At 38.4% G+C, this 24,834-nt stretch overlaps 1 protein-coding gene across 1 annotated transcript in view; it reads right to left on the bottom strand.

Moving 5' to 3' along the window:
- EPM2A (EPM2A glucan phosphatase, laforin) overlaps positions 1-17,055 on the bottom strand; it is a 100,616-nt gene extending 83,561 nt beyond the window's left edge. The window contains exon 1 of the mRNA XM_068550946.1: positions 16,755-17,055. Within this exon, the coding sequence (XP_068407047.1) occupies positions 16,755-17,055 (301 nt within the window). The remainder of the gene's footprint in view (positions 1-16,754) is intronic.
- Between the last annotated feature and the right edge of the window lie 7,779 nt (positions 17,056-24,834).

Below are 24,834 nucleotides of genomic sequence, written 5' to 3'. Positions count from 1 at the left end.
GTACAAATTCCAGTTATAAAATAAACAAGTCATGGGGATGTAAGGTACAGCAAGGTGACTATAGTTAATAATACCATATTGCATATTTGGAAGTTACTAAGAGAGCAGATCTTAAAAGCTCTCAACACAAGATAAATAAATTTTGTAACTAGGTATGGTGACAAATGTTAACTAGACTTATTGTGGTGATCATTTTGCAATATATACAAATATTGAATCATTATATTGTATACTTGAAACTAATATAATGTTCAATGTCAATTATACCTCAATAAAAAAATAAATACTGAGATTATAACCCAAAGTATAAAATAAATATCTATGAATCCATACCAAAATCAAAGTGATTGAATAAATAAATAATTGGAGGAGACAAATCCTGCATGCAGATGGATTCCAAATAATTTATGTAGATACCCCATCCTTAAGGAGGTGGAAAATAACTCCCCACTTCTAAAATGTAGGCTGTACATAATGAATTCTTTCCAAAGAGTACAGTGTTGAAAGAGAGGGGAAAAGGGTAACTTTACAGCAGAGAAGACTAATAGACAACTTACCTCAGCCAGGTGATCAAAGTGAATATCAACAGTGGTAAATCATGTTCAAAGTATGTACCCTTGATATGATGTGATAAGAAAGGCAATTTACCTCTATGATCTTCTTCCCAAAAGCCCACAACCCCAGTCTAATCGTGAGAAAAACACCATAAGAATTCCAGTTGAGGAACATTCTACAAAATACTTGATGAGTTCCTTAAAACTGTCAAGGTCATCTCAAAAACAACTGAAATCTGAGAAACCAACACAGCCATGATGACTAAAACATAATGTGGTATTGTGGATAGGCTCCTGGAAGAGGAAAGGTATGTTAGTTTAAAAAAAAATTTTTTTTTGAATGAAGTATAGACCCTGGTTAATAATAATGTATCAACACTGGTTAATTAATTTTGACAAGTATACCATACTAATAAAAAATGTTAACAATAGAAGAGTGGGTGCGGAGTGTATGGGAACTCTGCCCTATTTTGCAACTTTTCTGTAAAGCTAAAACCATTCCAAATACAGTTGACATTTTAAAAATACATGCAGTACGGCCCAAAATGTGTAAAAATAAAATCCACAAATAAAGCTCCATTATAGTAGGGAAAAAGGCATGAAAAGAAGCAGAGAAGTATTATTAATAACCAATAGGAAAATTAGTCAATAGAAATCAGACCCAAATATAAAACAAATATAAGGGGAATAGAAGATACGGACTCTAGCTATAATTTCAATGTGGTCAAGAATTTAAAGAAAAACATAAACTAAATAAGAACAAACGGAAAATATGCAAAAGAGTATGAATGAAACTTTCAGAGAAGAAAAATACAATATCTGAAAAGAAAATTTCACTGGATGAGGTTAATAGCAGATAGCAGATTGTAGATTAGACCCTGCAGAAAGCCTCAGTCTCCTCATTGGTGTAAGAGGCAATTGAATTTCTTCCTCCTCACAGCGTAGTTGGGGAGAACAAAGGGTAATTTAGTTGAAAGCACCTAAGAATTAGCACATGATAGATACTTAGAAAAACTTTCATCTTTCTGTTTGTGCTTCACTCATTCAACCAATATTTATTGAGCAGCTACTATGTGCCAATTACAATTGCAGGATATAAAAGAGTGAATAAAGCAGACATAGTCCCTACCCTCATAGAGCTCACAGTCTGGTGGGAAGGTATACATTAAACAAATAAATATTGTAGTTGATATCTTTTGTTTAAAATGTAGCAGACATTGTTAATTGTCTACCTAAAATCAATTCTCCTTATTCTTGGTAAACAGAATCCTAATTTTCCTCAGGGCAGCAATGTGCTAGGCTAAATAATGTACTTTTCCAGTCTCTTCTGCAGTAGAGGTAGCCCAGCACAACCGTTCTGTCCAATTCTAAACATGAAGAGAAGTATTGGCATACCTCAGAGACACTGCCAATTCAGTTCCAGACTATCAAAATAAAGTAAATATCACAATAAAGCAAATCACATGAATTTTTTGATTTTCCAGTGCATATAAAGTTATGTTTACACTATGTTGTAGTCTATTAAGTGTACAATTAGTATTATATCTTAAAAAACTATTTAAATACCTTAACTTAAAAATACTTTATTGCTAAAAAATGCTGACCATCATCTGTGCCTTCAGCGAGTCATAATCTTTGTGCTGGTGGAGGGTCTTGCCTCGATGCGGACGGCTGCTGACTGATCAGGGTGGTGATTGCTGAAGGCTGGGGTGACTGTGGCAATTTCTTAAAATAAGACAACAGTGAAATTTGTCACATCAATTGACTCTTCCTTTCATGAACAATCTTTCTGTAGCATGCAGTGCTGTTTGGTAGCATTTTACCCATAACAGAACTTCTTTCAAAATTGGAGCCAGGCCTCTCAAGCCCTGCTGCTGCTTTATCAATTAAGTTTATGTAATATTCTAAATCTTTTGTTGTCATTTCAACAATCTTCACCAGGAGTAGATTCTATCTCAGGAAACCACTTGCTTTGTTTATCCATAAGAAACAACTCCTCAGCGTGAAAGTTTTAACAGGAGATTGCAGCAATTCAGTCACATCTTCAGGTTCCACTTGTAATTCTAGTTCTCTTGTTATTTCCACCACATTTGCATTTACTTCCTCCATTGAAGCCTTGAACCCTTCAAAGTCATCCACGGGGTTTGGAATCAGCTTCTTCCAAACTGCTGTTAATGTTGATATTTTTACCTCTTCCCATGAATCACAAATGTTCTTAATGGAATCTAGAGTGGTGAATCCTTCCCAGAAGGTTTGCAATTGACTTTGATCCATCAGAGGAATCACTATCTATAGTAGCTATAGCCTTATGAATTGTATTTCTTAAATAATAAGACTTGAAAGTCAAAATTACCCCTTGATCCATGGGCTACAGAATGGATGTTTTGTTAGCAGGCATGAAAACATTAATCTCATTGTACATCGCCATCAGAGCTCTTGGGTAACCAAGGTGCACTGTCAACAAGCGGTAATATTTTGAAAGAAATCTTTTTTTCTGAGCAGTATGTCTCAAGAGTGGGCTTAATACATTCCATAAACTATGTTGTAAACAAATGTGCTGTCATCCAGGCTTTGTTGTTCCATTTATAGAGCACAGGCAGAGTCATTTTATCATAATTCTTAAGGTCCCTAGGATTTTCAGAATGGTAAATGAGCATTGGCTTCAATTTCAAGTCACCTGCTGCATTAACCCCTAGCAAAAGAGTCAGTCTGTCTTTTGAAGATTTGAAGCCAGGCATTGACTTCTCCTCTCTAGCTATGAAAGTCCTAGATGGCATCTTCCAACAGAAGGCTACATTGAAAATCTGTTGTTTAGTGTAGCCACCTTCATTAATTATCTTCCTAGGTCTCTGGATAACTTGCTGCATCTTCTACATCAGCACTTGTTGCTTCACCTTGCACTTTTACGTGATGGAGACAGCGTCTTTCTTTAAATCTCATGAACCAACTTCTGCTAACTTCAAACATTTCTTCTGCAGCTTCCTCACCTCTCTCAGTCTTCACTGAATTGAAGAGAGTTAGGGCCTTTCTCTGGATTAGGCTTTGGCTTAAGGGAATATTGTGGCTGGTTTGATCTATCCAAACCACAAAAACTTTCTTTGTTTCAACAATAAGCCTCTTTCACTATCTTATAATGCATGTGTTCGCTGGAGTAGCATTTTTCATTTCCTTCAAGACCTTTTCCTTTGCATTCACAACCTGACTAACTGATGCAAGAGGTCTAGCTTTTGGCCTGTCTTGGCTTTCAACATGGCCTCCTCATTAAGTTTAATCATTTCTAGCTTTTGATTTAAAATGAGAAATGTGACTCTTCCTTTCATTGGAACACTTCCAGGCCATTGTAGGGTTAGTAACTGGCTTAATTTCAATACTGTCGTGTCCCAAGGAATAGGGAGGCCTGAGAGGGTTAAGGTAGGGGAGGATGGCCAGGTCAGTGGAACAGTCAGAACACATTTATCCATTAAGCATTAAGTTTGCTGTCTTATATGGGCACTGTTAGTGGCACCCTAAAACAATTACAATAGTAATATCAAAGATCATTGACCACAGGTCACCATAAAAAATATAATGATAATGAAAAAGTTTGAAATATTGCAAGAATTACCAAAATGTGACACAGAGATGTGAAGTGAGCAAACGCTGTTGAAAATGGCACCTAAAGACTTACTCAACACAAGGTTGCCACAAACCTTCAATTTAAGAAAAAAAAAATTGTAATATCTGCAAAGCTCAGTAAAGTGAAGTACAATAAAACAAGGTATACCTGTATGTATGTTGAGGGGTGGGGAGAATTCTGGCAAAGTTAATGTTTTCTAGAAAAATGGGGATACCCATGGCTGACATTTCCATCCTTCCCACTCCTCCCATGTTCCACTGAATGCACATGTGATGATTAGAGCAGCAGCTGCTGCCTTGAGGGAAAAGCCGAGAAAATGCAATGACACCTCACCTGACATCCATGAGCTATGGCCCATTACCACTGCCACCTACCTATGAACTTTTTACATCAGGAAAACAAACCCTTATTTTTTTAAGCAACTGCTTGTTGTGTTTTCTGTTAACCTGTGGCCCATTGCATTCCAAACTGCCTCTGAAACAGTACCTGCTTTCTGGGGCAGGGGGAGGGATAGGGAGGGGGAGGGGGAGGTGTTCCTCCTCCCTACTCCAGGAAATGTTTGTTGTTGGAAATGCTCATCACTGTACCCCCACTTCCTTGGCAAGAGTGATTGGTTAACGCAAGGTGAATTCCAGTCTTTCCCCCAGATTTTTCTAACTAGAGCTGGCAGGGAAGATTATATTTTTCTTCTCTGGTTCTAAGTATGTAAGCCCAGAGCTCTCTGTGGGGAACCTAGCTTGACAGACTCAGTAAGCTTCAGAAAATGAAGTTCCTGAGTAAAGCAAAGGCACAGGGAAGAGAGAGAAAACTAGAGGGCAGGGGAGGAAAGAGGTTGGACCCCATGCTTCTTTAATTTGGTTATATGAGTTAATAATATTTCTTTTATAGGCCTGTTCATACTCAGTTTCTATTACTTGCAATCAGAGTCCAAGCCAACATAACGAATGCAATTTTAAACTATAATAAGAGATATAAGGAAAGAAACAGGTGCTGTGGGAAAGAATAAGAAGGTAGTTAGGGAAGACTTATAAGAGGAGACTTAACGAATAGAGAGATGCCAAAGTGGAAAAGAGTTGAAGGAAAGGTTTCCCACCTGCCTCCTTCCACCCCACCTTATCCCTAATATGAAATAAGTGTGCTGTAAACACAGTAAAGAATGGCTTTCCTGGAAAGGGCCCTAGTGTGGGTATAGGGGCTAGATATCTGAACAGAACAGATCTTGAGACATCTATGGACCCATTGACAGACCTGGAGATGAGAGAAAAAGGCAACACCATTCAGGAATAAAACAGACTGAAATATCTCTTCCTATAGTCAAGTTTTTTGTTTGTTCTGTTTGTTTTACTTTGCTAATGATAAGGACCTGGAGCCTGCTAGATCCTCAGCCATTAACCCTAAGTGAAGAAACTTTCCCCTCCACAAAATCTGCCAGATTACATGGTATCCCATGAGTGTCCTCCCATTTAGAGAAGATTTTGGATAAACATAAGCAACTTCAACAGGAAACCAGCACAGCTGCCTATACAAATCAACATAACCTTTATTCATAAAAATGAATGGTCACCTAGGGATTACCAGATACTTGAGAAAAACCCTTAGCATTAAAAAAAATTGACTACAGAGAGGGAAAAAAAAGTTAATGCAAGACAAAAACAACTTTTAATCAATTCTATTTAATGTCCTCAGAAAGATTCAAGTATAAATTATCCATATAAGAAGAACAATCAGCTCTGAAAAAAAAGAAATCAGAGAATAACAGAAAAAAAAGGTGGGAGATTAAAAATACAATTGCCAAAAATTTCAAAAATATAGTGTAGGAAGTAAATGATGGAATGGTTAGTATTAAAAACCGAACAGTGATCTGGAAACACAGCCAGGGAAATCTATTCAAACAAAAGATGGAAAATACAGGAGAAAAGTTAAGAGATATTCACATAAAAGCAGAAGGTACAATATATGGCTAACAAACATTTCAGAGAAAAGAAGAGAGAAAACAGAGAGGAGGAAATAAAGGAATAATAGAAAATTTCCATGAGTTGAAAAAAACAATTCCTAGAATCAAAACAGCCAACCAATTGTCAAGTCACAAGAACAACAACAACAACAAACTCAGATACATCCTGGTAAAATAGTGTAAGGAAAAGTGTTAAAGCTTCAAAAGAGAAAAAAAAAGTGCCTACAAAGAAATGGGCTTAGTTTGACATCAGAAATATCAGCTACAACAGGTGCTAGAAGGTACTGTGGCAATTCCTTCAAAGGGAAAATTATTTTGAGACTAGAATACTCTACCAGATGACTAATCAAGTGTGAAAGCAAAAGAAAGACCTTTTCAGGCATTTAAACACTCAGATATTTTATCACCCACTTACTGTTACTTCAAAATTATTTGAGGGGAGATGTTCAAGATGGCAGAGGAGTAAGATGTGGAGATCACCTTCCTCCCTACAAATACATCAGAAATACATCTACATGTGGAACAAGTCCTACAGAACACCTACTGAACACTGGAAGAAGACCTCAGACTTCCCAAAAGGCAAGAAACTCCCCCAAGTACCTGGGAAGGACAAAAGAAAAAAGAAAAACCAGAGACAAAAGAATAGGGACAGGACCTGCACCTCTGGGAGGGAGCCGTGAAGGAGGAAAACTTTCCACACACTAGGAAGCTGCTTCACTGGTGGAGATGGGGGGTGGCAGGGGGGAAGCCCCGCATTCTGTACCCCTCCCTCCCCCTGGCCTGAGTGAGCCAGAGCCCCCTAATCAGCTGCTACTTTAACCCTGTCCTGTCTGAGCAAAGAACAGATGCCCTCAGGCGACCTACATGCAGAGGCAGGGCCAAATCCAAAGCTGAACCCCAGGAGCTGTGTGAACAAAGAAGAGAAAGGGAAATCTCTCCCAGCAGCCTCAGGAGCAGCGGATTAAATCTCCACAGTCAACTCCATGTACCCTGCATCTCTGGAATACCTGAATAGACAACGAATCATCCCAAAATTGAGGCAGTGGACTTTGGGAGCAACTGTAGACTTGAGCTTGCTTTCTGCATCTAATTTGTTTCTGGTTTTATGTTTATCATAATTTAGTATGTAGAATTTATCACCATTGGTAGATTTGTTTATTGATTTGGTTGCTCTCTTCTTTTTTTATATATATTTTGTTTTTTTCCTTTTTTGCTTTTTTGTGAGTGTGTATGTGTATACTTCTTTGTGTGATTTTGTCTGTATAGTTTGCTTTTACCATTTGTCCTAGGGTTCTGTCTGTCTGTCGTTTTTTTGTTGTTGCTTTTTTTTTTTTTTTAGTATACTTTTTAGCGCTTGTTATCACTGGTAGATTTGTTTTTTGGTTTCGTTGTTCTTTTTTTCTTTCTTTTTTATTCTTTTTTTTATTACTTCTTAATTTTTTTTATTTTTAATAATTTTTAAATTTAATAATTTTCTTTCTCTTAATAACTTTATTTTATTTATTTATTCTTTTTTTCTTTCTTCTTTTCTCCCTATTTTTCTGAGCCGTGTGGCCAACAGGGTCTTGGTGCTCTGGCTGGATGTCCCAGGCCTGTGCCTCGGAGGTGGAAGAGCCGAGTTCAGGACATTGGTCCACCAGAGACCTCCAGGCTCCATGTAATATGAAACGGTGAAAGCTCTCCCAGATATCTCCATCTCAACGCTAAGACCCAGTTCCACTCAACGACCAGCAAGATACAGTGCTGGACACCCTATGCCAAACAACTAGCAAGACAGGAACGCAACCCCACACACTAGCAGAGAGGCTGCCTAAAATCATAATAAGGTCACAGGCACCCCAAAACACACCACCGGAGATGGTTCTGTCCACCAGAAAGACAAGATCCAGCCTCATCCACCAGAACACAGGTGCCAGTTCCCTCCACCAGGAAGCCTACACAACCCAACCTTAGCCACTGGGGGCAGACACCAAAAACAACAGGAACTACGAACGTGCAGCCTGCAAAAAGGAGACCCCAAACACAGTAAGTGAAGCAAAATAAGAAGACAGAGAAACACACAGCAGGTGAAGAAGCAAAGTAAAAACGCATCAGACCAAACAAATGAAGAGGAAATAGGCAGTTTACCTGAAAAAGAATTCAGAGTAATGATAGTAAAGATGACACAACATCTTGGAAATAGAATAGAGAGAATACAAGAAACGTTTAAAAAGGACCTAGAAGAACTAAAGAGCAAACAAACAATGATGAACAACACAATAAATGAAGTTAAAAATTCTCTAGAAGGAATCAATAGTAGAATAACTGAGGCAGAAGAACGGATAAGTGACCTGGAACATAAAATAGTGGAAATAACTACCACAGAGCAGAATAAAGAAAAAAGAATGAAAAGAATTGAGGACACTCTCAGAGACCTCTGGGACAACATTAAGCGCACCAACATTTGAATTATAGGGGTCCCAGAAGAAAAAGATGAAAAGAAAGGGACTGAGAAAATATTTGAAGAGATTAGAGTTGAAAACTTCCCTAATATGGGAGAGGATAATCAAGGCCAGGAAGCACAGAGAATCCCATAGAGGATAAATCCAAGAAGAAATATGCCACAACACATATTAATCAAACTATCAAAAATTAAATACAAAGAAAAAATATTAAAAGCAGCAAGAGAAAAACAACAAAAAACAAACAAGGGAATCCCCATGAGGTTAACAGCTGATCTTTCAGCAAAAACTCTGCAAGCCAGAAGGGAGTGGCAGGACATATTTAAAGTGAAGAAAGGGAAAAACCTACAACTAAGATTACTCTACCCAGCAAGGATCTTATTCAGTTTTGACGGAGAAATTAAAAGTTTTACAGACAAGCAAAAGCTAAGAGAATTCAGCACCACCAAACCAGCTTTACAACAAATGCTAAAGGAACTTCTCTAGGCAGGAAACACAATAGAAGGGAAAGACCTACAATAACAAACCAAAAACAATTAAGAAAATGGTAATAGGAACATACATATCGATAATTACCTTAAATGTAAATGGATTAAATGCTCCAACCAAAAGACATAGACTGGCTGAATGGATACAGAAACAAGACGCATATATATGTTATCTACAAGAGACTCACTTCAGACCTAGGGGCACATACAGACTGAAAGTAAGGGGATGGAAAAAACTTTCCCATGCAAATGGAAATCAAAAGAAAGCTGGAGTAGCAATTTTCATATCAGACAAAACAGACTTTAAAACAAAGACTATTACAAGAGGCAAAGAAGGACACTACATAAGGATCAAGGGATCAATCCAAGAAGATATAACAATTGTAAATATTTATGCACCCAACATAGGAACACCTCAATACATAAGGCAAATGCTAACAGCCATAAAAGGGGAAATTGACAGTAACACAATCATTGTAGGGAACTTTAACACCCCACTTTCACCAATGGACAGATCATCCAAAATGAAAATAAATAAGGAAACACAAGCTTTAAATGATGCATTAAACAAGATGGACTTAATTGATATTTACAGGACATTCCATCCAAAATCAACAGAACACACTTTCTTCTCAAGTGCTCATGGAACATTCTCCAGGATAGATCATATCTTGGGTCACAAATCAAGCCTTGGTAAATTTAAGAAAATTGAAATCGTATCAAGTATCTTTTCTGACCACAACGCTATGAGACTAGATATCAATTACAGGAAAAAATCTGAAAAAATACAAACACATGGAGGCTAAACAATACACTACTAAATGCCCAAGAGATCACTTAAGAAATCAAAGAGGAAATCAAAAAATACCTAGAAACAAATGACAACAAAAACACGATGACCCTAAACCTATGGGATGCAGCAAACGCAGTTCTAAGTGGAAAGTTTATAGCAATACAATCTTACCTCAAGAAACAAGAAACACCTAAAATAAACAACCTAACTTTACACCTAAAGCAATTAGAGAAAGAAGAACAAAAAAAACCAAAGTTAGCAGAAGGAAAGAAATCATAAAGATCAGAGCAGAAATAAATGAAAAAGAAATGAAGGAAACAATAACAAAGATCATAAAATTAAAAGCTGGTTCTTTGAGAAGATAAACAAAATTGATAAACCATTAGTCAGACTCATCAAGAAAAAAGGGAGAAGACTCAAATCAATAAAATCAGAAATGAAAAAGGAGAAGTAACAACTGACAGCAGAAATACAAAGGATCATGAGAGATTACTACAAGCAACTCTATGCCAATAAAATGGACAACCTGATAGAAATGGACACATTCTTAGAAAATCACAACCTTCCAAGACTGAACCAGGAAGAAATAGAAAATATAAACAGACCAATCACAAGCACTGAAATTGAGACTGTGATTAAAAATCTTCCAACAAACAAAAGCCCAGGACCAGATGGCTTCACAGGCGAATTCTATCAACAATTTAGAGAAGAGCTAACACGTATCCTTCTCAAACTCTCCCGAATATAGCAGAGGGAGGAACACTCCCAAACTCATTCTACAAGGTCACCCTGATACCAAAACCAGAAAGAGATGTCACCAAAAAAGAAAACTACAGGCCAATATAACTGATGAAGACAGATGCAAAAATCCTCATCAAAATACTAGCAAACAGACTCCAGCAGCACATTAAAAGGATCACACACCATGATCAAGTGGGGTTTATCCCAGGAATGCAAGGATTCTTCAATATACGCAAATCAATCAATGTGATAAACCATATTAACAAATTGAAGGAGAAAGACCATATGATCATCTCAATACATTCAGAATAAGCTTTTCACAGAATTCAACACCCATTTATGATAAAAACTCTCCAGAAAGTGGGCATAGAGGGAATCTACCTCAACACAATAAAGGCCATATATGACAAACCCACAGCAAACATCATTCTCAATGGTGAAAAACTGAAAGCATTTCCTCTAAGATCAGGAATGAGACACGGATGTCCACTCTCACCACTATTATTCAACATAGTTTTGGAAGTCCTAGCCACGGCAATCAGAGAAGAAAAAGAAACAAAAGGAATACAAATTGGAAAAGAAGAAGTAAAACTGTCATTGTTTTCAGATGACATGATACTATACATAGAGAATCCTAAAAATGCCACCAGAAAATTACTAGAGCTAATCAATGAATTTGGTAAAGTTGCAGGATACAAAATTAATGCACAGAAATCTCTTCCATTCCTATACACTAATGATGAAAAATCTGAAAGAGAAATTATGGAAACACTCCCATTTACCATTGCAACAAAAAGAATAAAATACCTAGGAATAAACCTACCTAGGGAGACAAAAGACCTGTATGCAGAAAACTATAAGACACTGATGAAAGAAATTAAAGATGATACCAACAGATGGAGAGATATACCATGTTCTTGGATTGGAAGAATCAATATTGTGAAAATGACTATACTACCCAAAGCAATCTACAGATCCAATGCAATCCCTATCAAATTACCAATGGCATTTTTTACGGAACTAGAACAAATCATCGTACAATTTGTATGGAGACACAAAAGACCCCGAATAGCCAAAGCAGTCTTGAGGGAAAAAAACGGAGCTGGAGGAATCAGACTCCCTGACTTCAGACTCTACTACAAAGCTACAGTAATCAAGACAATATGGTACTGGCACAAAAACAGAAACAGAGATCAATGGAACAAGATAGAAAGCCCAGAGATAAACCCATGCACCTATGGTCAACTAATCTATGACAAAGGAGGCAACGATATACAATGGAGAAAAGACAGTCTCTTCAATAAGTGGTGCTGGGAAAACTGGACAGCTACATGTAAAAGAATGAAATTAGAATGCTCCCTAACACCATACACAAAAATAAACTCTAAATGGATTTGAGACCTAAATGTAAGACCGGACACTATAAAACTCTTAGAGGAAAACATAGGAAGAACACTGTTTGACATAAATCACAGCAAGATCTTTTTTGATCCACCTCCTAGAGTAATGGAAATAAAAACAAAAATAAACAAATGGGACCTAATGAAACTTCAAAGCTTTTGCACGGCAAAGGACACCATAAACAAGATGAAAAGATAACCCTCAGAACGGGAGAAAATATTTGCAAACGAATCAACGGACAAAGGATCAATCTCCAAAATATATAAACAGCTCATGCAGCTCAATATTAAAGAAACAAACAACCCAATCCAAAAATGGGCAGAAGACCTAAATAGACATTTCTACAAAGAAGACATACAGATGGCCAAGAAACACATGAAAAGCTGCTCAACATCACTAATTATTAGAGAAATGCAAATCAAAACTACAATGAGGTATCACCTCACACCAGTTAGAATGGGCATCATCAGAAAATCTACAAACAACAAATGCTGGAGAGGGTGTGGAGAAAAGGGAACCCTCTTGCACTGCTGGTGGGAATGTAAATTGATACAGCCACTATGGAGAACAGTATGGAGGTTCCTTAAAAAACTAAAAATAGAATTACCATATGATCCAGCAATCCCACTACTGGGCATATACCCAGAGAAAACCATAATTCAAAAAGACATGCACCCGAATGTTCATTGCAGCACTATTTACAATAGCCAGGTCATGGAAGCAACCTAAATGCCCATCGACAGACGAATGGATAAAGAAGATGTGGTACATATATACAATGGAATATTACTCAGCCATAAAAAGGAATGAAATTGAGTCATTTGTTGAGACTTGGATGGATCTAGAGACTGTCATACAGAGTGAAGTAAGTCAGAAAGAGAAAAACTAATATCGTATATTAACGCATGTATGTGGAACCTAGAAAAATGGTACAGATGAACTGGTTTGCAGGGCAGAAGTTGAGACACAGATGTAGAGAACAAACGTATGGACGCCAAGGGGGGAAAACCGCGGTGGGGTGGGGATGGTGGTGTGCTGAATTGGGCGATTGGGATTGACATGTATACACTGATGTGTATAAAACTGATGACTAATAAGAACTTGCAGTATAAAAAAACAAACAAAAAAAACCAACTAATACTAAACTTTCTTTGGGTTATCTGTATGGAAATATATTAATATAAATGTTTCAGACATTACATGAAATTTCTAAAAATCTTATATGTTCTGGTATAATGTTATAAGTCATAATTCTAGTTATTACTTTAAAATGTATATCTCAAAAATAACTAAATTTCCTTGTCAATTGCATTATTATGAACTTTCATTAAATCTTTAACTGTGGTCATTTTTAAGTCTTTTGTCATTTGCAGACAGTTCTGGGTGTACTCTGATGCTTTTGCAAATATATTCCTATAAAAGGGTTTCATTTCAAGGAATTCATGGAAAAGACTCTGACAAGTACAGGTTTCTGGTAACTGACTATACTGCTGAACTGAATGAATAAGCATTTTCAGAACTCTAATGGAAAACTGATGAATTCATAAAAGTGCTAACAAAAGATCAAGATAAAAAAAATTAATTACATGGGACTGAGTGAACTGATGAGGATGATTATAATTTTTGTGACTTTCTGTTTGAATAAAAAAAAAAATCCCACAAAGACTCAGAGGCAAAAAATATACAAATCAATTTTCACTGCAAAGTAAAGGAGCTGTTACAGTGGAGGATTACTGGACTGAATGTCAATATTATAACATAGTATGAGTGTGTTTCGTGTTTGGTAATTGCAATCATTGTTGCTTTTGTTGTGGTCATCCATTTACAATGCTTGGTGTCAGTTTATTTATCTCTTGTAAAAATAAAATACAGGGTGTCTGTGTGAAAAAAAAATCCCCTTAAAAAAAAAGTATAAAAAAAAAAAAACAAAAAAACAAAAAATTATTTGAGGATACAATCCAATGAAATGATTAAGACATTCAAGAAAGTGGAAGATTTGGAATCCTTAACAATGCAACAAACATCGGAGTTCAATTAAAAACAACAACAATAAAAGTCCCAGATAGCTGTGCTCAGAAAGCTATATATTAGTGAAAATTGGAACAAAAATCCCAATTCTTCAAGGAAAAGAATGTTTTCAAAAAGTGAGGAATTTGCATTCATCAAATACTGCATTTAAGCTAGGAAATTTTGAGGATCAATGTGCTGTTTCTGTTTTTAAAAAGTAACTAGAAAGTTTGAAACAAGGTGTAGAACATTGCCACCCAAATATGAAGTAAAATGAACTCTGGTATCACTTTAAATAAAAATCTGAGCATGATTTACAGTGTAAGAGAAGAGAGCTTTTCCTCCTGGTACACAGGTTTCATGTCACAGAATTATATTTCCAAACTTTTAATGAGTGTAACTGAACTACTTAGTTCCACACTAATTATTTCCTAATCATAATAGTAAAAATAACAATAACAAACACTTATTTAACACTTAATATATGTCTTATTCTAAGCTCTTTAGATTTATTAGCCAGTTTAGTCCTTTCAACAAACAGCACAGTAAAGTGACTTGCCCAAGGTCACACACTGGTTGGTGAAGCCATTCTGGCTCTAGAATCCTTGCTCTTAAAGATAGGCTATGCTGCTCCTCGTGATACTCTTTGCTAACTTACAGTTCTTAGAATCAACCTATCCACCTAAAACAAGAAGGCACAGCAACAATTATAAAACAGAATATAAATTATATATTAATAGAACTTAATGTAGAAATGATGATTCACCAAAGTAAGGAGAAGGGGCGGAATGCGTAGGTGAGTTATTTTTCTTATATCCTTTTATATAGGAGTAACTTTCTATGTAACAGAAGCATAATACAGAAATTTCTATATAATAGAAAGTCAACAATAAACTACATATATGCAGTATGAAATAATAATATAAAAACCAGCAGGGAGGAGAGAGATAATGAACTTGAGCTAAATTCCTCATATTTCACAGCAAGTATGATGGTTAATTTAATGGGTATACAGCAGCTGTCAATAGATATTGTCTAATTTTAATTTAAATGTAATATATAACTTGTATGGTAACTCTCAGAAGATCTAAAAACAGAAAATTTCAAGTTGATATATTAAGAAATAGCAATATAAGCAAATTATTCAGAACTTTGGGAAGAATATCAGAAAAACTAAAAATAGAAAAGGAGGGAGACTGGGGAAAGGGAAGAATCTTTCTTTTTTACCATCCTAATTTTTATTAAAATTATCAGATATTAGTTTATTATGAAAAATAATTATATAATACTATTAATAATAGTAATATCCTGTAAAGAAGGGCATAATTGATGAGAGTACCTTTCAGTTCTGGCATGGTAATACAAAAGGACAATAAATGCCACCAGACCATGAAACTCAGTGGGGTACAAAAAGAGGAACAAGGATAATATATATATATATATATAAACATATTACAGAACACTCAAGCTCTTTGCAGATTCTTTGATTCCACATCATTATGGGCTAAGTGGCCCATTTTTGTCATATAAACTTCCACAGAGACATTTCATCCGCTTTAGACAACTCCTGAGCCACACATACTCCAATCCCCAACTTGGCACATTTCATTTAAAGAAAGGACTGTCTAAATTCACACATCGCGGGCAGGATTCTACACTGGCTTAAAGTTTTCAGGGAATTATTTGGTAGTCCTTACTGAAATGTAAAATATGGCCACGCTTTGACCTAACAGTTTCACTTCTCAGAAATCTACCATACAGGAACATTCCCAAATGCTCAAAGATAACTTTATACACGGATTTCCAATTAAGCTATTACTGTTTATAACAGAGGAAGACGTAAAACAACCTAAATGCACATTGGTAGATGCAGAATATTTCGTTGCCATTTAAAAAATGAAATATACATTTATACGAGTGACACTAAAAGGTATCCGCAACCTTTACAGAGCAAGAATAAGCAGGATAGAGAATAATATATTAACCAATTTGTGTGTGAAATAGATACATATGTCATGTATTGGTCAGTGTGCAGTGGACTCAGAGTGTGTGGAGGACACAAGTTTTTACTTTGTACATTTTTTGCTTTTGTTTTTGATTTTTTACAGCCAGCATGTATTGTTTTTATAGTTTAAGAAATCAGAGCATATCTCAACTGTCATATATTCGGGGCTTTAAAAAAAAATCAAAAAGAGAAACGCTCAACGTTTTTCCATTAGTTCACTCTCAAATCGAAAAGAAGAAAAAAAAAAAATACACTAAACAGCACGTTGTAGTTTAGGATTAGCGAAAAGGCTAGCTTCACTGGTTGGGTCAGTTTTTAGTGAATCGGGGGAAGAAAATGAGGGCACAAAAACAGTCGACAGAGTTGAGGAGCGAACCCAGGAGCGGCGGGGGACCTGGCAGCCCGGGGACCCGCGCAGGGAGGACGCGGAGGGCGAGGGGGACCGAGGCCCGAACCGGGTCCCGTGTCTGTGGGAAAGAGGTCGGAGGAGCAAAGACCGAAGGGGCGGGAGGCCGGGAACCCAGCCTCCATCTAGCGAACCCGTCGGGAGCGGGAGGCGCGGCTGGGGCGACAGCTGGGCGGACAGAGAAGGGTCAGCCCAGGGCGCCCGGGGAGTTCAGACAGCTTGCGAAGCCCGAGAGCCGGGCAAAGCGCCCGGGAAGTCGCAGCGGGGACTGTGGGGCCCGCCCCAAGCCGAGGCCGAGGCCAAGACCAAGGCCGAGGCCGGGGTGCAGGCCGGCGCAGCTCCCAGTACCTTCCCAGGAGAGCTCTCCTCCAGGCTCGCGCTTCAGGAACTTGTACCAGAACGTGTCCACGCGGCCCGGCTCCGCCCCGTCCTGCGCCGCCTCCTCGGCCGCCAGCTCCACCTCCCCGAGCCACAGGCCCGGCTCCTGCAGCGCCAGCGCCCCCGCGCCCGCCGCCGTGCCCGCCGGCCTCAGGCGCACCGCCCCGCGCGGCTCCCAGCGCCCCAGCTCAGGCCGAGACCCCACGACCAGCAGCTCCGGCCCGGCCCCGGCCACCGCGGGCGGCACCACCACCCCGAAGCGGAACCGCATGGCGGCGGGCGGCGCGGCTCCCGGGCTCCAGTGTCCCTGCGACCGGCGGCCGCGACCCGAGCGTCAGGCGGCCGCGGCGATTGGGCGGCGGCGCGCGAGGCCTGGACGCGCGAGGCGCGGACGCTGGCGGGGACACGTGCGATGCTGCACCTTTTTTGGGATGCATCACGCGGCCCAGGAGCCCGAGGATGATCCAGGCCGGGGCCTCTGGCCGCGGGAAGTGGTCAGCTAGGGCCACCACCCGTCTCTCCCGGAGAAGGAGCCTGGCCCTTGCCCGCTGCCTCTTCCAGCGGCTCCGCGGACGGCTGGGGACGCATCGGAAGCAAGGAAAAGGGGTTAGGAAAGGAAATAAAACATCTCATAAGCCCCGAGATTTTCCAGTAATCTTTCCAAAAAACTGGAAATTATTTTTGTGAGGATCGTAGGAAGAAGAGAATGGCATATAGAAAGCAGCCTCCATAATAGTGAAGTTGGGGAAAGATCCTGCAGCGGTGTCCGGAGAGCTCCGGACCTTCAACAGGTCATTTACTCTCTCTGGGCCTCAGGTTCTTACCTGTAAACTGAGGGTATAAAATAATGATCTTTAAAGACCCTGCCGGCTCTAAAGTTTCTCTGATTAGTGGAAGAGGCGCCATTCAGAGCCCAGAGCTCGTGCAAAAGCACTGAATACTTTTCCCATGCCTAGACCAATTTGATGCCTGAAATGACACATGATCACTTTCTTTTTTCGAAAGAGTGTTATAATACTTTTAGTATGTATAAAAATGGGTTTAAAGTAAATATTTTCAAGCCTTTCCGAGGTAAAACAAAACCCAAAAACGGTAATTCTATGACTATAAATATATGACTGATAATTTTTAAATGGCATAAAATAAAGCTTTTTGCTTTAAGTTTGCTTTCAGTAAAAGTCAGCAATATTTTTTCAACTTAAAACATCATTTTGTGTCCAGAAACACAGGCTTATAGTTATTTGATCAAAAGAAAACTGTTAGGGGTAGGGTGGGGAGGAGGGGGGCTTTAATTTTGGTCACTGCCTTAAGAAAACCACCTGTCCTGTTTACATAATGTGTTACTTTTTGATTCTTTATTAAAATTGTTCTCGTGGTCTTAACATTTCTATATTCATCAGCACTTAACCTAGCAATCTTATGTGAACTAAAGACACACAAAGACATGTCTTTACCAGTCTTTGAAAGCTTGTGAATAGTGGGGGGAAAGTCAAAAAGTTCAGACATTCAGAGTATCATAAGTAGAACAGAAAGAAGTACAAAAATGTAAACCATACAAACTCAGTCTCTCTGTGGAACAATTAGTAAACTATTAATACATTTCACTTTTAAATATCGATATTCCACTCAGTGTTTGGTTAGTTGCTAAGCTTAAGGATAAACACAAAGAAAAATGCGAAGACAGCAGGGCTGGCCAAATACGGCTGATTCAGTAGCAAAGCAGGCATTAAATCACAGTGACAAGTGAGTCCGTTTATTCAAATTGCTGCTACAAAATATTCTTAGAGTAATTTTAGGAAAATAAGAGTCATTTGGCCATGCAAGGACCCTGGAAGCTGAGAGTTCAGAGCTTCCTTGTGTTCTGCCATGCTGCTGTGTTTTGTACTTTCCAAATGGCATTATTCCCATCAGCTCTTCCAAAGGGAATACTGCCCATTCTGTAGATGAAACAATGACAAAAAAGAAAACAATATATTTTTTCAATAGACATTATTTCCTTTTCTCTTCTCTCCTCGTAAAGAAGTTGAGTAATTTTAACAGTTGGAAGCACCCTTTTTAAGCCTGTAAATAAAATTTATAACAGCTTATTTTATGGCATGCATGGATTTAAATATAGTACGAATGTGATGGCTACATTGCGCCCCAAGTAAAATGCAATTGGAAAGAGAGAAATACCAAAATATAAAAATACATATTTTAAAGTCTCAATCATACTTTGACTGTCAATCATTTTAATTTATTAACTATGACAGTTATAATAGTTATTGAGCCCTTTTTATGTGCCAGATACATGGTGTTCATATTCATATTATCTCATTTAATTCTCTCACCAATCCTATGAGATAACTGTAATTGTTATCCCTATTTTTATATGCGAGAAAACAAGCAAGAAAGGTCCAGTAAACAGCCCACAGCAAGGAAGGGGCAGAGCCAGATGCTAAAAGACATCCATTCATCTTATAGTTAAAGATAAGATAAGATAACATAATGTAATATAACACAATATTTGATTTCTGATAAGTAAATCATTTACAGAATGCATTTAAATCCCAGCATATTTAAATAAGTTATTCTCCATTAGTTCTTAATAAAAAAATGAACTTTCTGTAAATATTTCCGGTGACTAAATTCATGCTTAGGAATGATGGAATAGAAGATCATAAGTGGCAGTCTAAACTGATCAATGAGATCTGTAAAGACATAAATATCTTGGTATCTAAAGTGGATTTGACCTCAGGTTCTAGAAAATGGTCATTTTTATGTCTTAATATGCCTATCTTGTTGGCAGTAGTAACACAGATTTAAGAAGGCAAGGTGAAAACATTTACCAATTATTGAGCTGTGTTATTCCCAACTCGTTTTCCTTGTTGAGTTCTCCATGTAAGATTTCTTTTACATTTCAATGACTCAGGATATTTATTAAAAGAGATTAGTTATGAAATCCATTTGGGGTCAGATTCTTGATGCTATAACAACAAGCTGAATTTAGAACAAGAATTAGCCCAGCAGAGTAACATAATTCTGATAATAATTTTTAAAAGACCAAACTAATTTGTTGTCATTGAATTTCATTTCTATAGTGCTATCTTATATATAACTACAATATATCTTGAAGAATGGGTGATAAGTTCAAATTTAGAGTTTCAGGATCCAATTCAAATGCAAATTCTTTCAAAGCCCCCCCACCCCCACCCCAGGGAAAGGTCTTCCTTGGATCTCCGGTAATTTATGTTTTCTGAAGCAATCTTTCACTAGTCAGTGAGTTATCATAAGTCTTTCCTTATAATATTGTGTATGTATTCACACACTCACTGATGTAAAACGTATTTCAACCAAGTAGTTTAGGAACCATTATAAGTATTAGTTTATTACTTGTCAGAACATACTGAGTTAAATGTGTCACATATACTATTTCCAATTTTGTAGCTTAAAAAAAAATAATAAAAGCAAAACCAGACAAAACATTCCAGGGAGAATTTGAATACAGCTTAGAGATGTTTGCATATTGCAACTGACTTTTTTCTGGCTTGGAAAATTGTAGGTTAGGCTACTTGAAATCCCTTTGAGGATCTGGAACAGTAAAAGGATTTGAGCTATACCAAGGCTTTGTTCAAAAATCCCACAACATTTCTCAACTATTTAAAAAATCCATGTCCCTTTTTGGTATATATAAAAATCTTCTATCTCCAGGAGATTCCAATAATTCGACTTCCCACCCCATACAGTCATAGGGAAGTACTGCATTTTCAGTGCATCACCAACAACCAGTTTTGTCATGCATATTTCTCTGTAATTTATACGATCAAAAATGTTAATTGTTAGAAATGCTCCAAGTATAAAATTACAATGAAATGTATGCCTTTTCCAAAGACATTGACTCTGCCCCTCCCCTCAAACATCCCTCCCTCACACATCCCTTCCCACTCTCCGCATTGTAAAACCCACCTGCCTACACTTCTCAGTTGGAAATCTCTACGCAACAGGTCAGTCGAGCCTGGGTTCTGTTAGGCAATGACCTCAGCTGACTTTTCCTAGGGAAAGTAGTGGGCCAAGCCAGGTGCCCAGACCTTGAGGTTAGAGACACCAGTTTAGAGCGTCCTTCAGTGGTAAAAAGATCCTCCTAGGTCTGGGGTAACTGGAATGGCAGGCTCATTAACACCTTTCTCAAGGAGGGTAGAGGGCCTGATAACTCAACCCTTGGGAATAAAAGAGTCATGGCTGGAAGGGACGATCTGAAACTCCCAAGGGAACTTTCAAAGAGTTTGAGAAAAAGGAAGGAGGTTAGCTGAAAGCAGAGCTGACTCATTTATCCTAAAATGGAGAATGGAGACTAAAGTGGAGGAGGAGGGCAATTGTCAGTGGGGAGGCCCGGAGGCAAACCTGAAAGTACTTTTGAAGAATTTGAGCACACTGTAATTTACCCTTTGCTTATTTTTCCTCACCATTGTATGTGTTTGCATTAAGAATAAAAGTACTTTAAACATCAAACCATTTAGGGTGCCTATTTCTAAGATTGGGAGAGGAAGGAAGGCAGAAGGTTGTTTAGAAGACATTCCTTTACTACATCATCAGCTGCACAAAGACCAGGATCCCAGGGAGGAAAGTAAGCATTGGTGGGAACTATAAAGGGGAAGCCTGAGGTGAAACCCCACTGGCCTTCAAGAGGAAAGAAAGGATAAAGCAGGATCTGAGTAAATGCTCTGGGCCTTCCCCGAGTTTCTAGTTCTTACTAGGACCTCAGGAGCTCCCTGGAAATGCAGAAAGAAGTTAGAAGGAGGGGGTGTCCTTGTATTTTAATCAATGGAACGAGCCATTTTTTAAAAGATATATATTTGGGCTTCCCTGGTGGCGCAGTGGTTGAGAATCTGCCTGCCAATGCAGGGGACATGGGTTCGAGCCCCGGTCTGGGAAGATCCCACATGCCGCGGAGCAACTGGGCCCGTGAGCCACAGCTGCTGAGCCTGCGCGTCTGGAGCCTGTGCTCCGCAACAAGAGAAGCCGCGAGAGCGAGAGGCCCGCGCGCCGCGATGAAGAGTGGCCCCCCGCTCGCCACAACTAGAGAAAGCCCTCGCACAGAAATGAAGACCCAACGCAGCCATAACTAAGTAAATAAATAAAATTTAAAAGATATATACCTGTCCAAGCATGCATTATGGACATTGTCAAAGTATAATTTTCCAGAATGAATCTCTTGCAGATTAATGAGGGAACCAGCAGGATGGTAAAGATGGTTCAGAAAGAATTCAAGATGCAATATATATAGACACTGAAAGACTGCTAGAAGTTTACTAGGTTAAACACAAAATTGAGTAATTTCCCACGAGGCAATAAAAATGTGACCTTTGGGTTTATCTATTCTACCACACCGAAATCACTTGCATCTTTAACAGATAAACATTTACAAAATTTAATATATGACTTTGGGAGTAGGGCCCTAATCAATGGTAAACAGTAACATAAATCAAGACATGAAGAACCTCATAAAAAGTTGCACAATTCTTGACTGCATCTGGTGGACATGCAGTCAACCTTGCATCTTACCTCTAAGTTGTGAGTACTTTTTCTTAACAATATATAATAATAATAATAATAATAACGTCTCATTTATTGAGCTCCTATCTACCATGAGGTAGGCACTGTGCTGGGTGTCTAACATACCTTATTTAACTCTCTCCACATTTCCATGACATAGTTATGCTCTCCATTTTACAGAAGAAGGATGAAAGTTTCTGAAACATGAACTGATTTGCCTCAGGCCATATAGCTAATAAATGACAGAGCCAGGAACTGTACCCAGGAATGTCTCTCTAGCCAGGGACTCCAGCATATGGTTGTGCAGCTCAGGTACTGCACGGAAGCGCTGGGCTGGAGGGATCAGTGGGGGCTGAAACATAGCCCATGCTCTGCTTGCAAAGCCTTTTCCTCTGGGTGCTTTTTTCTTCCCATAAGATACCTGCTCCTGGGTAAGCCTAGTGCCACAGAGTAAACCTGTAGAAAGCCATGGGGGCCGAGAGTGCCCAGGGTTGACATATGTCACTACTTCCTTCTCCCAGAGGGAAATACTCCCAGTTCCCACAAAGGTATATATAAGCTAAAGCCCTGATTCCGAAAGTATAGAAAAACAAACAACCCAATTAAAAAACGGGCAGAAGAACTGAACAGTCATCTTTCTAAAGAGGAAATGCAGATGGCCAACAGGCACGTGAAAAGATGCTCAACATTGCTAATCATCAGGGAAATGCAAATCGAAACCACAATGACATATTACCCCACACCTGTCAGAATAGCTATCATCAAAAAGAACACAAGTATCTTGTATTGGCGAGGGTATGGAGAAAAGGGAACTCTCGTACACTGTTGGTGAGAATGTACGTTGGAAAACAGTATGGTGGTTTCTCAAAAACCTAAAAATAGAGCTACCATATGATCCAGCAATTTCACTCCTGAATATATATCTGAAAAAAAAAAACCCCACTAATTCGAAAAGATACATGCACTCCAATGTTCATAGCAGCATTATTTATAATTGCCAAGATATGGAAGCAACCTAAGTGTCCATCAACAGATGAATGGATAAAGAAGATGTTTATACACACACACACACACAATGGAATACTATTCGGCCATAAAAAAGAATGAGATTTTTGCCATTTGTAGCAACATGGATGGACTTAGAGGGCCTTGTGCTAAGTGAAATAAGTCAGACAGAGAAATAAAAATACCATATGATATCACTTATATGTGGAATCTAAAAAATACTACAAACTAGTGAATATAACAAAAAAGAAGCCGACTCACAGATATAGAGAGCAAATTAGTGGTTACCAATGGAGAAAGGGAAGTGGGGGACAATATAGGGGTTGGGGTTTAAGAGGTACAAACTATTAGGTATAAAGCAAGCTACAAGGATATATTGTACACATGGGAAATATAGCCATATTTTCTAATAACTATAAATGCAGTATAACCTTTAAAAATTGTGAATCACTATATTGTACACCTGTAACTTATATAATATGTATATCAACTGTAACTTTACTTCAATTTTAAAAAGTAGCCAAAAAACAAGAACAAAAATAAAGGCAGACCAGACAGTCTGCCACATAATATTGTCATAGACACAGTACCACAGTGCAAAGTTTGTGTAAGAAGGAGGGAGGGGAAGGGGACAAGAAAAAATACTCTTTAAAAAAATGTAAAAAACAATTAATGACAAAAAAAGGGAACCCTCATACACTGTTGGTGGCAATGTAAATTGATACAGCCACTATGGAAAACAGTATGGAGGCTCCTTAAAAAACTAAACATAGAACTACCATATGACCCAGCAATCCCACTGCTGGGCATATACCCAGAGAAAACCATAATTCATAAAAACACATGCACTTCAATATTCATAGCAGCACTATTTACAACAGCCGGGTCATGGAAGCAACCTAAATGTCCATTGACAGTGGATTGGATAAAGAAGATGTGGCACATATATACAATGGAATATTACTCAGCCATAAAAAGGAATGAAATTGTGTCATTTGTAGAGACGTGGATGGACGTAGAGAGTGTCATACAGAGTGATGTAAGTCAGAAACAGAAAAGCAAATATCGTATAATAACACATATATGTGGAATCTAGAAAAATGGTATAAATGATCTTAGTTGCAAAGCAGAAATAGAGACACAGAGGTAGAGAACAAATGTATGGATACCAAGGGGAAAAGGGGTGGGGTGGGAGGAATTGGAAGACTGGGACTGACACGTATACATTATTGATACTATGTATAAAATGGACAACTGATGGGAACATGCTGTGTAGCACAGGGACTCACCTGATGCGCTGTGGGGACCTAAATGAGGGAAGTCCAAAAGGGAGGGGGTATCTGTATGTGTACGGCGGATTCATTTTTTTGTGCAGTGGAGGCTAACACAACCTTGTAAAGCAACCATACTCCAATAAGAATTAATTAGAAAAAATTAATGACAACTGTTTAGACACAGTTTGGTAAATCTCAATATTTTTACGCATTAGCACAGATCCTTAGCAAAATTACAG

Source organism: Eschrichtius robustus, chromosome 9 (assembly GCF_028021215.1).
Source record: "Eschrichtius robustus isolate mEscRob2 chromosome 9, mEscRob2.pri, whole genome shotgun sequence".
In the NCBI taxonomy this organism is placed as follows: Eukaryota; Metazoa; Chordata; class Mammalia; order Artiodactyla; family Eschrichtiidae; genus Eschrichtius; species Eschrichtius robustus.
Note: the sequence above shows the minus strand (reverse complement) of the source record. Positions and strands in the feature narration are given on the sequence as shown.